Raw genomic sequence first — 14,863 nt, 5'->3', positions numbered from 1 at the left:
AAACTTGTCAGGTTTGCAGATAAATAAGAAAAGTATTTTTGTTCCATGAGTGAAAACATCTCTGCTGTAATGAAGCCTGGCATCCCAGAAACACCTGAGTACTCGTTTAAACGGGAAAGCTTGATCCAGTCCTGCTCCAACAACCTGCTGTCTGGCATCGCAGGAAGATCTGAGTGCTCAAATGCTTTTCAAGGTGGCCTACAACTTGCTGAAATGTGAACTTGTTTTAAATGGATTTTTCTTTTTTTTTTCAAAGACTAAAGTGTACTGTTACAGAGAAACAACATGTTTTCCACCTTTGTATGAAATATTTAAGTAGTTAATCCAAATAAAGACTAAAACGTGATTGTGTCTTTGGGATGGTATTTACGGTTTGAGAACTTTGTTTCAGCTTGTCAACATTATGCAGGTCTGGGGCCTCGGGCTCCCCCCATGCCCCGCTGATGCTTCGGAGTGCGGCGTGATCACGGCCCCCTTGCAAGCACACATTTCTTCTCTCTCTCCATCTGCTTCTGACGTTCTGATGTTTGTGTGGTGGTACGTTTCTCTGCAGGCACGTTTGATGACTACTGTATTTTTTCATATCATCATCCTATTTTTCTTTATGTATCATATAGTACTGTGGTAGTTTATGTTGTTTTTTGCAATGTGTTTTAGGCAGCCTAGACAACTTTATTTCCACATTTTAATCCTGTCCTTTTTTCCCTCTTCATCTATCTCCCTGTCAGGTTCGGCACTGATATATAAAGACTAAAGACTAAGGAAAATAAGATTACAATACAAATAATAAAAATATCAAGGGCAGCTATGTACATAGCATGTCTCCCTTGGTAGAGCAAATCTGTCAAGCAAAATATGGCACACAGACCACCGTTCTGTATGTTAGGATGCTGGACAGGACAGGGAATAAAAAAAAAAAAAAAAAGACCAGTTTGAGGTTCTTCCAGAAGTCTATAAAACCAGAGAATGGAAGAGATAATAAAGTATAAATATGAGATGTGCGGTATGATGTTGTGGTCAAATTTTCATTTGTGACAAATTTCCAAACTTTTATTTGTCTCAGTTGAAGTTTTATAGTTTTTCAATTAATTACACAGTTTGACACAATTTAAATAAGGTTCCAGTAAGAGACATTCCAATAAGGTCCCATATTCTAGATTTTTACAACAACTTCATACGGGTGTCAGAGGTCCAGCAACATTGTTTTCAAACTGTATTTCCTCAAATTCAGACTTGTTCTTTCATTTCAGCCATTCCCGATGTGGCTCTAGGAAGATCAACTTAGAATGGGCCATTTCTGTGTCTCGACCTTTAACCCCTCATCAAGCGGGGTCATTTTGGCAAAAACGCCTGTAAACCTCTCCAAATTAGAATTACTGCTGTTATTGAACCCTCTGGATTGTAAGTACAGGCTTGGGCTCTTTGTAAAGGTAACACTCTCTAGTTTCATAGCAATCAGAATCACTGTAAGTATTACTGATAAAAAGTTAAACACTTTAGAACACACAGGAAAAAAAAGATTTCCGTCCTCGCCTAACCTGTACGGACAGAATGAGACCGATCTTGATGGTAAATATTTGATCTATAGAGAGCCCTCAAAGGTAAGGAAAGTCAACATTTAAACTTTCTGCTTTTCTGTAAAAAAGTCTTTAGTGTTAGAGCTGTGGTTGTTGCATGTCAAAATGGTTTATCTCACACTCACCCGTTTCAGCACACATTAACTAAAAAGTGGAGCAAGTGAGAGGGAAGACTCGGCTTATAGAAAGTGGATTTTGTATAATATGGGACCTTTAACAAAAACATCAAACAATTTTAAAACAATGCTTTAAAACAAGTGTTGTGCACAGTGTCCAGGTAGAGTGAGTGTGCCATTTTGAACAGGTGGGTTTTTAGTTTAAATATGAATGCTGTGATGGAGTCTGACGCTTATACATAGGGGGAGGAGTTCCACAGTCTGGGTGCCGAGCAGCTGAAGGTTTGGGCACCAACGGTACTGAAGCGTTATGTGGGGATGGTTAGTAGTCCAGCAGAGGTTGAGCGGAAGTGCGGGAGGGGCTGTATTCTTGTAGGAGGTCACAGAGGTAGGTGGGGGCTAGATGGTGGAGAGCTTTGTATGTGAGGAGGAGGTTTTTGTAGTGGATGTTGTATTGAACCGAGAGCCAGTATAGTTGATTAAGAATAGGGGTGATGTAGCCAGTTGATTTGGTGTGTGTGATGATTCGAGCGGCCGAGTTCTGAATAATTTGCAATTTTTTGATGAGTTTGGTGGGAAGTGCAGTGAGGAGTGTTAAAATAGTCAATGCAAGAGGTGAGAAATCCATGTACCAGGATTTCAGTGCTGGACTGGATACAGTGATGGATGGATTCTGGATAGTTCCCTGGTGTTTCATGGTGTTTCATGCTATACTTCATGATGTTTTAGTGTCTTTCAGGCTGTTTCATGCTGCTTCATAGTGTGTCCTGGTGTTTTTGGTGTTTCCTACTACTTCGTAATGTTTCATGATGTTTCCTGGTGTTTCATGATACATGTGTTTCATGGGGAGGCGTGACTCAGCAAGGTAGAATGGTTGTCTTTTGACGCCGGTTTTATCCTCAGCCAAATCAAGTTTATGTCGAGGTGTCCTTGGGCAAGACATTGAACCCCTAATCACTCCTGATGGGTCATGGTCGAACGCCTTGCATGGCATGGCAGCTTCCACCATTAGTGTGTGAATGTGTGTGAGAACGGGTGAATGTGATGTATCATCTAAAGCTCTTTGGGTAGCATTCCAGGTACAGTAAAGCGCTATATAAATATGGACCATTTACCATTCATGGTGTTTTTTGGTGTTTAATGCTAGTTCATGGTGTTTCAGACAAGCAGTTGGTTCATCAGCAGCAGGTTCAACAGGCATGCTGTGTCCATGAAAACCAGTTTAAACACCATGACACAGTTTAATCCCATTAACAGCAAAGAGCTAGGCAACATCTTATGTTAGCTAAATTCCCCCTCTTGCTGTCTGGACATCCTGCTGTTTGGACAACACAGGTTTCCAAACAGCAGATCTGGTACAGATTGTGAACTTGTCTTTAATTTCTGGCGTCTTCCCAGAACTTCTAAAAGCAGCTGTAATCAAGCCTCTGCTAAACAGGGACAAGCTAGACAAGACAAAAAAGAGCAACTACAGGCCGATCTCAAACCTTCATGGAAAAAGTCGTTTGTCATCAGCTTAATGACTTTTTTTAACACAAAACAACTGCTATGATATCTTCCAGTCAGGTTTTAGACAGCACCACAGCACTGAGATGCTCTGACCAAAGTCATTAATGACATATGTTTGAATACAGAAAATGGAAAAATGTCCATCTTAGTCTTACTGGACCTCAGTGCTACATTTGATACTATTGACCACAATCACCGCTCCACCTGCCACTACTCAGGTAAATTTCGAGGGCACCTTTTGCTCCTAAACTAAGCCTGATACCAAACTATTCATCCCTGTTGTAAAGTAGGCTGTCTGTCTCATTACAGCCTAAATGGCTGAGTCTAAATTAGCCGACTGCCTGGTTAACGAGCTTGGCACTACAGCCATAATCAGTGGTACCTTGCCAGATGTTAGGCTAAATGGTCACTACAAACGTGGATATGTTTGGCTTTTTCTTCCATCAAGTTTTGACTACGTATTCATAAACCACATCAAACTGCGTTCTCCAGTTGTCCATTTCTTTTGTTGCATGCAGACTGTAATAATTTGAAAAATCTTTTTTTTTTTTCTTTATTCCAAGCAGCATTATTCTAAGCAGTCTATAACAATGTTGGCCTCGGCTTTTATCAATTGCCGCATGCCTAGAAAACAGATTAAGAAAACAGAAATTAAAGGAGCTACACCAGGCAGCTCAGGGAAGTAGCTCTCTGCCGGCCTGGATGAAGCCATCAAGCAGCAAGGAGGATGAGGAGGAAGATGATGAAGGAGAAAGGTCAGAGCCAAAACCACCGGATCCCCTCAGAGCTGTGTACTTTCCCCCTTGCTCTTTTCCCATCACCTCCAGCCATCAGTCCATAAAACTGATCAAGTTTGCACACCACCCTCATCGGGCTCATCTCAGACAATGAAGAGTCTGCTTACAGAAAGGAGGTGGACCGGTTGGTGTCCTGGTGCAGCCACAACAACCTGGAGATGATTGTTGACTTCAGGAAAACCATAGCCCCACCGTCCCCCCTCATCCTTATTGACTGCCCCATCTCCATTGTGGACTCCTTCCCACATCAAATGGGAGCCGACCATCTGCTCCCTCATCAAAAAGGCCCAGCAGAGGAAGTTCTTTCTGCAGCAGCTGAGAAAAATCAAGCTGCCCCGCCAAGATGTTGGTGCAGTTCTATACGGCCATCATCAAGTCCATCCTCACCTCCCCCATCACCGTGTGGTACGCTGCCAGGGACAGGCACAGACTGCAACGCATTGTGCATGCCGCTGAGAAGGTGATTGCCTGCAGGCTCCCATCTCTCCAGGACCTATATGTCTCCAGGATCTGGGGACGTGCAGGTTGGATTGCAGCTGATCTTTCTCATCCTGTACATGGTCTGTTTGTCCCTCTCCCCTCAGGCAAGAGGGTACGGTCCATCCGGTCCAGAACCGGATTCTTCCACTCTGCTATCAGACTCATAAACACTAAATAACTTTGTATCGGACTCATGGACACCAACCAACTCTGCCATTTGCACTGCAATATTTGCACTATGTGGTCCACTCCACACTCACACGCTTGTTTTGTTATACTGTCTTTATTGCATGTCCTTATTTATTTATTTATTTTCCCTTACTAGTCTATGTTCCATGTTGCACCATTGCACCAAGAAAAATTCCTAGTCTGTGAAACCTTCACTGATTCTGACCAGAGTCATGTTAACTGTTTAAGGCCTTTTAATAATTCATTTTTAATAATAATTCCTTTAATTTCTTTAGTGCTTTTCTAGACACTCAAAGCGCTTTACAATGATTGGGGGACCTCAGGTTTTTAAAAATGAACTCTTCCACAAATTTTATTGAAGCACGTAAAAGTGTCCACAACGTGGTTTGGCAGCCAAATCTGCTACAATCTATATTAGCCCAGTACATTATTTTGTGGCCCCACAAATATAAGTTGTTTCCATGTTAGGCCTTACAGCATTCACAGTTATCTTGTATTTACCATTGTAGTCTAATAATGAAATGCTGACCATCATAAATACCCAATTAGAATTTGTCTGCAGAACACAGCTAGTGGTGAGGGATTGAAATCAGACTATGGCGGTTGCAGACTGGTGTTAGTCTTAGTGGTGTAATGCATTGACTCTTGTCACTAAGCAGTCTTACTCAAAGATGCATCACTCTATTCTCTCTAATAGATGCCTATAACATCCAGATATATATTACAATGTCACCATCAGGTCGAGGCCCCATACAGGCTCTTGGTAAATGCATTGAGGAGATTAATGACTGGATGTGTCTAAAATTTCTTCGGTTAAGCATAAACAAAACTGAGGTGATGATCTTTGGAGAAACGATTAAAGGTCACCACAGAGCTTCAGTCTATACACCTAAAAAACACCAACCAGGCCAGAAAACTGGGTGCAGTGATGGACTCAGACCTTAACTTTGAGAAACACATTAAGGGAATTGCAAAGTCAGCCTACTATCACTGTGAGAATATATCAAGGGTAAAAGATCTGATGTCTCAGCAAGACCTGGAATATCTAGTCCATGCTTTCATCTTTAGTCGGCTTAATTATTGTAACAGTGTTTTTAAAACACCAGTTAGACACCTGCAGCTTATTCAGAACTCTGCTGCTCCAGTCCAAGTGGACCACATCAGTCCAGCTCTGGCTGCCTGTTCGTCAGAGGATAGACTTTAAAGTTCTGCTGCTGGTCTTTAAAGCTCTGAATGGTTTAGGACCAAAATTCATCAGAGACCTCTCGACTATTATGAACCTACCAGAACCCTCAGGTCATCTGGATTGTGTTTCTTATCAGTTCCCAGAGTCAGAACCAGACATGGAGAAGCTGCATTCAGTTTATATGCTCCACATGTCTGGAACAAACTCCCAGAAAGCCTCAGATCAGCTGAAACACTTAGTTTATTTAACAAGGTTAAAGACCCACCTGTTCTCTGCTGCGTGGAACTAGTTTTTATTTAGAGTCCAGGGTGCTCATTTATAAAACTCTGCGTAGGATTCCTACTAAAAGTGGACGTCCGCCAAGAATCCAGAGTTTGCGTAAGCAACAAAATATTCTGATTTATAAAACCGTGCGTGCGCACAGGTGCAAGCAATTTTCCCTTTATAAATCACACTCTGCCTGAAAGCTTGCGCAAGTGAATTCTGCTGCTAGCCCGCCCCCTACACGCCCACATTCTACTATAAATGGTCAATGCAAAGCACCTCATGGACATTTCTGCATATAAATGAACCAGCTGATCTCTGCTATTTAAACCTAAATCATGGCAACCGAAAAGACGAGGAAGCGTAATTTTACGGAGACGGAGGTGGAGGTACTTGTTGGTGAGGTGGAGGCTCGCAAAAACATATTATTTGGCGGCCTCGGTAGTGGCATCAGCAACAAACGGAAAACAGAAGAGTGGCAACACGTTGTTGCAGCTGTCAATAGTGTGGGGGTGACGGAGAGGTCCGTGCCAGACATTAAAAAAAAGTGGTCGGATCTCAAGGTGGAAGCAAAGAGGCCGATGGCTCGCTCCACAACAGAGCGCGCACGAACGTGGACGGAATTGAAGCGCGCCTCCTCTGCGCTTTGCGGGTTCGCAAAAGGCGTGAGGAGCCAGCGTCTCAGGGGATAGCCACTGTCACCTGCAGGTTATGGAGATTAATTCAGAACAGAGACTTTGTTGAGATTTCCACAGTGTATGTTGATACTTACCGAGAAGCCACCCATCCCGCGAAGCACCTGCCTGCAGTCTATTCCCTACACTGCTGTGTGCCAGGATGAATGAATCATGGGTTGACCCAGGCCACCGTGCCACTAAATTTGTCAGAAGCAAGTTTGAGTCGGAAATGACTTGCACGTTAACTGAATGCACATTTTTTCGGTTAACGTAGACAAACTCATTCTGACTTGGAGCCCTTATAGCAACGTGAGTGCAGTCAATCGCGCCGATTACATTTGGGAAACAAGTTGATGCTGCAAATTGCCTTTTAATGTTGGCCTGTTCCCCTACAGTGTATGGAAACTTTATGTATCGACTGCTCATTTTTATAATGCCATCCAAAACGGCAGGCATTACATTACTCAGCGATGGCTGAGATATTCCAGACCTAAAATGGAATGTAACAACTTATTGAAACCCACTGAGTGTTGGGCTGGAACATGTCAGCTTAGATTAAATTAAAATTACCTGTCGGCTAATTCCCGCTGGAAAGAGCCGGTTGCCAGAATCCCGAGAGTTGTCAGCACCTGCATATGCGCGGGTATGGCATGGTTCCGGCGGGTTGATCGCTCCAACACTGGGCCCAACTCAGCACATAGATTTAAGAGCACTGCTCTAGGAAATCTAAATCGGCATATCAGCCAGTCATCATCGTTGGCCAGGAAATCTTGATGGTCTCTAAAAACTCTCTCCATCCTGATCCTGCCGTTTGCGTAATCTTCAAGGAGTGCCAGCGCATCCATTGTGAAGTTCTGCATTACGCACGGTCGTAATTCACCTATTTATGTTTACTCAGTAATTACACTCATTACTACACACCTTGTCACAATTAGGCTTCTGTGAACAAATGAGTGCATTTGCTTTACGATCAAAACAAGTAAGACCATACTGCACTGACAACATTAAATTCCTATGGGGTGCCTATAAGTCGGCTACAGGTATGATTTCAGGAACGCATCTATATTTCAGGCTTCTGTGTTTATGATTCTATGGCACTAGTGTCGGATATGATGGCATGATGGCATGCATGAATGAAGGTGAAGTTCATCACCTCACCAGCAGCACCGCCAGTTTCCCGTCTCCAAAATGTTCGTAAGCAAGTTTCAGAGTTTACGTACCGGTACGCACATTTTCCCGCCACGTTAGTTTTTATAAATCAGAAACTTTCCGTAGAAAGTCACTTACGCCGCTTTTTGTGCGTAAGCAAGCTTTAGAAATGAGCACCCAGATCTGGATCTGGTTCTGTTAAGCTGGAATCTTTAAACTTGATCATGTTTTAATGCTGTTTTCCCCACACTGGAACTTATTTCTTGCATTTTATCAATTTTATTTTATCTTTTTCTTTCTGTTTTTATTTAATTTCTTTATATTTCTTTAAATCTTTTTTATTAATGATTTTGTTATTACTTCCTGCGCCCTGCTGTAACGCTTTAAATACTTTTCATTTAATTTTCACCAGGTTCAATGAGCTTTATCCAGGACTCCATAGTTTCAGACTAACTAACACAAACTTCAACCCAAATTAGGAAATTATGGCAGATTAACCAGAGATTAAGATCTAGTCTTGGTTCACTCTGAAACTATAAATATTATATATATATATATATATATATATATATATATATTTACCATATCTCCCGCTATTTACATAGATTATTTACTCAGAATATTTTTATCCTATCTTTACCTTATATCTAGTCTTAATTTTTTTTTTTTTTTTTTTTTTTTTTTTTTTATTGTTTCATAATCTTTTATGGGATTCAGTGCAGACGGCAAAGTAAGAATTTCATTGTTCTGGGAAACTTGTTTCCTTACTGAGCAAATGACAATAAACACTTTGAATCTTGAAACTATATATCCTTCTAAACTGTTTGACACTACATAAATCCTCACTTACAAAAACAAGCAATAGTACTTAAAGATCTGAGAGTTAGATTGTTAGAATAATTCCTGATAATTTGTCAGAAAAAAAGGACAGTGAAGTCCAGTGAAACTGGAACATGTGATACCTGCATCCCTGATGTAAAAATCATTGCTCCAGTGGTGAGATGTTGCTTTAATAGGCGGATATTTTCTCCATTTTGCTTTATTCTTTTTAAAGCCGTTGAGGTCAGGAGTAATAGCCATGCTGTTAAAAAAACAGCGGCATGCCAGAGCTTCCATATTTAGTTTCGTTAAAAATGGGTCAGTATAATTGCACATAGTGGCCTTTATTGTTTACAGTCTCATTGGAACAGCTGATGAGCCGAGGCCTGCAATAAACTGTCACCATTGTTGGTATGGGCCATTAAAAATAATCAGCTCACAGCGAGGCTGCGAGAGGAGCTTCCAGCTACCACCATCTCCAACCTTCTTCATGCCGCCACCACCCACGAAGCACCTGATGAGACAGCTGCTCCAGTGCTCCAGTTGGAGTTTTCACACAGAGATGAAGCCATGTTGTCCTGCTCCTCAGGTCACTTTCTCAGCTGTGGTTGCTGTTTAGGATGAAGGCGTAGGAACAGCATTGTTCTGCTCTCACACTCTAAAAGTCTCTTCTTGCTCTCAAATTTATTGTCTTCGTTTGAAAACTCTGCTTCTCTTTTCAGATTTAGGGTTGCAGGTTCAAACCTCCTGTGCTCCAGCTCGGTCTCATTCCCTCAGTTGGACTCATTCTCTACTCTGGATATTTTTCCTTTGTCTTGGCTGCTGAATGAGCAGCCAAGACAAAGACGATAAATTTGAGAGCAAGAAGAGACTTTTAGAGTGTGAGGGAGTTTAGAGAGAGAGCAAGATGATATTTGAGCATGGAAACAAGAAATCTAACAATAACGCTCTTGATTGAAAAGGGAAAGCCCTCCATGTTGGACTAGGAACACATCTAAGACGTGCAGGGCAGCGGCTCCTGAGGACCTGGACTGAGAAACCCTGCTATAAACACACAAACAGCTGATTTTTAGAAGGAGCTTGAAGTGAAAGTGGCAGCATGCTTAGAGCACAAAAACTCCAACATTACAGCAGGACAATAAAAGCTTCCTGGTCTGAGTGCAGCTGAACTGGTTTCCAGTTTCACCTCTGAAACTGCAGATTCCATTTGTGAACCCACCAAATTAGATTTGATCCCTTTTAACCAGCCTGAGAGTGTTGGTCTAAAACCTTCTCAGCACATAGAAATGATGAAGTCACTTATCTTGATGATTCACTTTGGAGATCATCTTCGTCTTTCCACCTCTTCCTGTTATTCATTGTTTATGTAGCTGTCTTCCAGCAGCCTGGTGTCATTGCTTCCATCATCAGCCACAAACACATGCTTCATTTTCTGTTTTGTCACCTGAATAAATAACACCTGTATTATTGGTGAAGTTCCTTTTCTCTTCTTTTTTCTACCTTGTCCTGTCCAGCATTGTGGTGGCAGAATGATGGTCTGGGTTGGACTGAACAAATTTGTTTTGCCAAGACGAGCTTAATAGGTATAAGGCTCCTCTTGCTTATTTATTTATTTATAATTATGGAATTTACATAATTTTGCTGGACCTGACTGTAGGAGACAGAAAAAGGAGAATAAAGAGAAGTAAAAAGGAAAGTGGAAAAGTGACGCTGACCAGGGGCCTCATTTATCAAACTGTGAGTAGCAAAGCAAACTACAGGTGGCGTTTGTGGCGCGAAAAGAAAATGTTACGCACTTCTACTTTCAGATTTATCAAAACATGCACATGCACGTCCTGCACCTGCTTCCGTTTATAAATCAGAATCAACTTTAAATCGGTTGCTTGTGAGGGATCGCCTTCCCACACCCACATGGTGGCTATAATTGGTCAGGTGTGGGGAGGTGGGGAGGGATGACATGACCCTGTGGGTGGGCCTGGGGGTGGTGCTCCATGGATCTGGGCTCTCCCGCTATTCTACTTCTGTTCCTCTCCTTCCCCCCTGGGTGTCTGGTGGTTGGGTGTCTTCTGGGGTCAGTGGTGGCTCGTTGGCTGCAGGGGTGCTTGGGGCTTGCTGTCCTCCGGTCCGCCTGGGGTGTCCCCCACAGAGAATGGTGGGTGAGTTATGTGTGACATGACTGTGTGATAGTGAGTGCTTGTGGGTACGGCCCAGGGGAGGGTGTGAGTGTGGGGCTATATGGGGTGGAGATTGGAGTAGGTGGAGGGTGGGGGAGGGTGTGTGGCTGGAACATTGGGGTGTGTGCTGGCCTATGCCAGGTGGTTGTCTGGGGGGGGCCTGGTTCTCCTTGGCATGGTGTGGGCCCTCTGCCTTTGGGGGGTGTGGGGGGCCGCCTCTAGGCTTCTGGGGCCCTTTGCTCGGGCTGACCTGGATGGGGGTCCATGGCGGCAGCTGATCTTGGCCAACTGGGACCTGTGCCCCAAGACTGCAGGGGGCTCTTGCTGGGGCTCTCCTCTGCCACCTTTCGGGTGGAGCTGGAGTTGTCTTTGGGGTGGGGTAGCTTGGGTTGGTGCTCCGGGGCTACTGCTGAGGGCCCGGGTCTCTGGGCTGCCCTGGTCTGCCTCTGACCTCCGTAGAGGCGTGGTCGCATTTGCACGATCTCACTCACCACTCTTCATCACCAATCACTCCTTATTCCTCATGCTCTGCATGCTGACACAGTCACTGAGTTGTCCAGTGGGTTTATATACTAAGAGATAATCCTTTTTTTCCTGTGAGTTAGTATCTGGTTGTGTTACTTTCATATGTCTTTTTGATTGGGTTATTATTTAAAAACTCTTAATGACTAGCAGCTCTGTTTTTTTGTAAAAGTTGTAGGAAATTTTCTGGTGTGTTCATGTACAGGTGTAACAGTTTGTTGTCTGGTGATGTTGTGGATTGAAGGGTCGTTGCCTTCTGTCTGTGATGTTTTTGTCCCCTTTCTTCTTTCCCTTTTGCTTCTTTTTGCTATTTTCCATCTTTTTCTGTCCCCTCTGGTCAGGTCCAGCAAGATTACATAGATTCCGTGATTCAAAGTAAATAAATAAATACATGAATCAGATTATCAAGAGGAGCCTTGCCAAATTTGCTCAGCACGATACAGCAACCAGATTAACATATGATGCTGGACAGGACACGTAAAAAAAAAAAGAAAAGGGAAATCTACCTCTTGTGTGTTTCTTTAGTGTTGCATCACTTCTAGACCTCCAGCCTCCAGTCTGCATCCCACTCTACTGGAATGAAGAACCAGAGCTACTTTTCACACTGACTGCTACATGCTGGCAGCAGACTGTCACCTTACTGGATGGATTTTATAACATGTACGTTTCGTTACCCAATGACAGAACATATTTTAGTTGTTGAGGTTCTTAATAATATCATCTCCCTTTTTCCTGAAATTCCTATTGTTTTACCCCTGAGCTTGCACTATTAGGAGAATTAATATTGAATGTGCTCTCTGAGTCATTTCTGCAAACAGCTTTAATATCTAACATGTGGTGTGAAAGGTAACAGTGGATTGTGCACAAATGTCTCACATTTTACATTATTTCCTCGATTTTATTCTGGACTGTTGGTGTTCCGTTTCCCATTTCTCTAGATTTTGTGCGTACTCTGGGTCAGAGTTTGCGTGGAGGTGGGAACATTTTCCCGTTAAGTTTAGTTTTCATAAAGGCCAAAAGTTGACTGTATTTGGCATACACCGATTTTTGTTCCTACGCCAGATTTATAAATAAGGCCCCTGGTTTTTTTTTTATCTTGGCTTTTCCTGCTGTCCACTACTCCATGTTAACGTGGAGCCGGAATAATTCTATAAAAATGACGACAGGTGAACATTTTTTAACTTTTTACAAGCTGTTTAAAACATCCCAAAAATGCTGTTGTTCAATAAAATCTGCATTATTTAATATAAAATCATTTTAACAATCAAGAAATTATATTCACTGTCATTCATAGTGAATATTTAAGGGCAAATTATTTAAAAAAAAAAAAAACAGCATTTTTATGATCATTGGGAACACTGTAATTTACTGCAGTGGTTTATGCCTGGAAAAGGGTGCTTTATGTTACTAAATATGAACTTTTCTCTTCTGAACAATTACTGAAGCACTAATCTGTCATCTCAAGTATTTATATTTGTAAATGAAAGAAAATTAAGTATTTTTTCTTTCCAATAAGAAATTTCAAGGCAAGACAAGTTTATCTGTAGCACAATTCAACGAAGGGAGATTCGAAGTACTTGCAATAAATAAGAAACTTAATTTAACAGTAAAACCAAAAGTAGCCTTTTGAACACACAGGGTTAAGAGAGCTCGGAGTTAAAAACAGAAATATCAAAACTCTTACAACTGTCCCCTGTCTTGTTGGAGTTCTTCAGGATTTGTGTTGAAGTTGCCACCAGAGACGTGCACTTATCACATCTGTGGGATGTGCTTCTTCCTCTGTAAAGTACAGCTGAACATGTCCTTCCAGATGTTGCTGCCATGCCCTGTATTACTTTATGACTTTTGTTTACCTTTTGTCTGCAAACGATGTTCGTGCAGAGGGGATTTTCAGACGCTCTTCCTTTCCAAGCAGAGGGTTGTTGTAACATTCAGACTGCAGAGTCAACGAATGATCAGTGCTGGTCTCAGGGGAGGGCTGAGAGCATGCTGGGAGATGAGATGTGCTGATCACTCCTCCTTTTAGATCGTTTCTCCTCAGAGGAATTACTCCTGCTAAAAAAAAAAAAATGAAGATGGCGATGAGCTCCTCTTCCTCTTTATTCTTTTCCCTCCGGATTTTCCTGAGTATCTTATCAAGGAGTTCTTTTCACCATTAGAGTGGATTTTTTCAGCATTTGTTAAATTTATGTGCTGAGACCATGTTTTATCTTGTAGATGTGCCATTTCCAGCTAACGTTGGAGGGAAAAGGCTGCAAACACTCAGTTACATATAAAATGCCCTACAAAATTAAATATGTAGAGACTTTATCACAGATTTACTATAACCTAACAGAACATAAAATTACAGATTTCATCCCTCCAGTGTGAGTCTCTATCCTTCTGTCATGTTAGTTATCAATATAACTAGTCAGAAAACAAATGTCATATCTTCCCTAATCTGGGGTTTATAGGCCAAGACCATTAAAATTAAGCAAACTATATATTTTTTTTTATTTCTTTGTTGACTTTTACTGAATTCTTCCATGTCTGACCGCCAGACGTTTGCCCCGTCCAGAACTGGTCATCTTCCTACACGTCTTTTAAGCTTGTATTTAAAATGAGATGCTCAGAAATGAGATTTGTGTTTGGAGGCGAACTGAGTCTGCTTCTTTGATCCAATTAGGAATTTGTATGCACATTCTCAAATTCACAATACCCCAAACAGAATGACTTTCACAGCAGACAAAACAACTTTCCCAGTGGATGGAGCGACTTTCCCAGCAGAGGGAGCGACTTTCCCAGCAGAGGGAGCGACTTTCTAGTTGAACAGAGCGACTTTCTCAGCAGACGGAGTGACTTTCCAGGCGAATGGAGTGACTTTTCCAGCAGAGGGAGCAACTTCCCCAGCAAAGGGAGTGATTTTCCCAGCAGAGGGAGTGACTTTTCTAGAAAAAGAAGCAACTTTTCCAGCAGAGGGAGTGACTTTTTCTAGAAAATGTTTTCATGATGAAGCATTTCTAGAAGGATGTAGAGAGGTGAGGTGGTGCAGCTGCTTGCCAGGTGAAGTAATGACCACCAGGTGATGGCGCGTTGATTTCATTAATGACAAAATGTGATGCAATATCTAAAAAAAAAAAAAAAAAACAGTTAAACGGCTGTATTGATAAAAGGCAGCAAATAGAAAAGTTTTTAACCCTGATGTAAAACTGCTGAGTCAGCAGACCAGTAGTTTTCTGGGAGTTTGTTCCACATTTAAGGACCTGACCCTGATGACCTGAGGGATCTAGTTGGTTCATAACGAACCAGAAGATCCTGGATGGATTCTGGTCTTAAACCATTCAGGTCTTTGTAAACTAACAGCAGGATTTTAAAGTCAGTTCTTTGCCAGACAGGAAGCCAGTGTAGAGATCTGAGGACTGGAG

At 42.1% G+C, this 14,863-nt stretch overlaps 1 protein-coding gene across 1 annotated transcript; it reads right to left on the bottom strand.

The window, feature by feature from the left end:
- Positions 1 to 6,135: 6,135 nt before the first annotated feature.
- On the bottom strand, positions 6,136 to 8,129 carry LOC121646971 (putative nuclease HARBI1). The gene is made up of 4 exons (XM_041996131.1): positions 7,366 to 8,129; positions 6,891 to 7,285; positions 6,713 to 6,820; positions 6,136 to 6,574 (listed from the first exon to the last, which is right to left on the bottom strand). Exons 1-4 carry the CDS (start codon positions 7,653 to 7,655, stop codon positions 6,450 to 6,452), a joined length of 918 nt encoding a protein of 305 aa, XP_041852065.1. The 5' UTR covers positions 7,656 to 8,129; the 3' UTR covers positions 6,136 to 6,449.
- Positions 8,130 to 14,863: the final 6,734 nt, after the last annotated feature.

Source organism: Melanotaenia boesemani, chromosome 10 (assembly GCF_017639745.1).
Source record: "Melanotaenia boesemani isolate fMelBoe1 chromosome 10, fMelBoe1.pri, whole genome shotgun sequence".
In the NCBI taxonomy this organism is placed as follows: Eukaryota; Metazoa; Chordata; class Actinopteri; order Atheriniformes; family Melanotaeniidae; genus Melanotaenia; species Melanotaenia boesemani.
This window is presented reverse-complemented; position numbering and strand designations above follow the sequence as displayed.

Coding starts and splice junctions, on each gene's coding strand:
- LOC121646971 (XM_041996131.1), bottom strand. CDS start 7,655: ATGCAGAACTTCACAATGGATGCGCTGGCACTCCTTGAAGATTACGCA. Junction 7,286..7,365: donor CAGCGGGAATTAGCCGACAG/GTAATTTTAATT, acceptor ATTCCATTTTAG/GTCTGGAATATCTCAGCCAT. Junction 6,575..6,712: donor CGTTCGTGCGCGCTCTGTTG/TGGAGCGAGCCA, acceptor TTTTCCGTTTGT/TGCTGATGCCACTACCGAGG.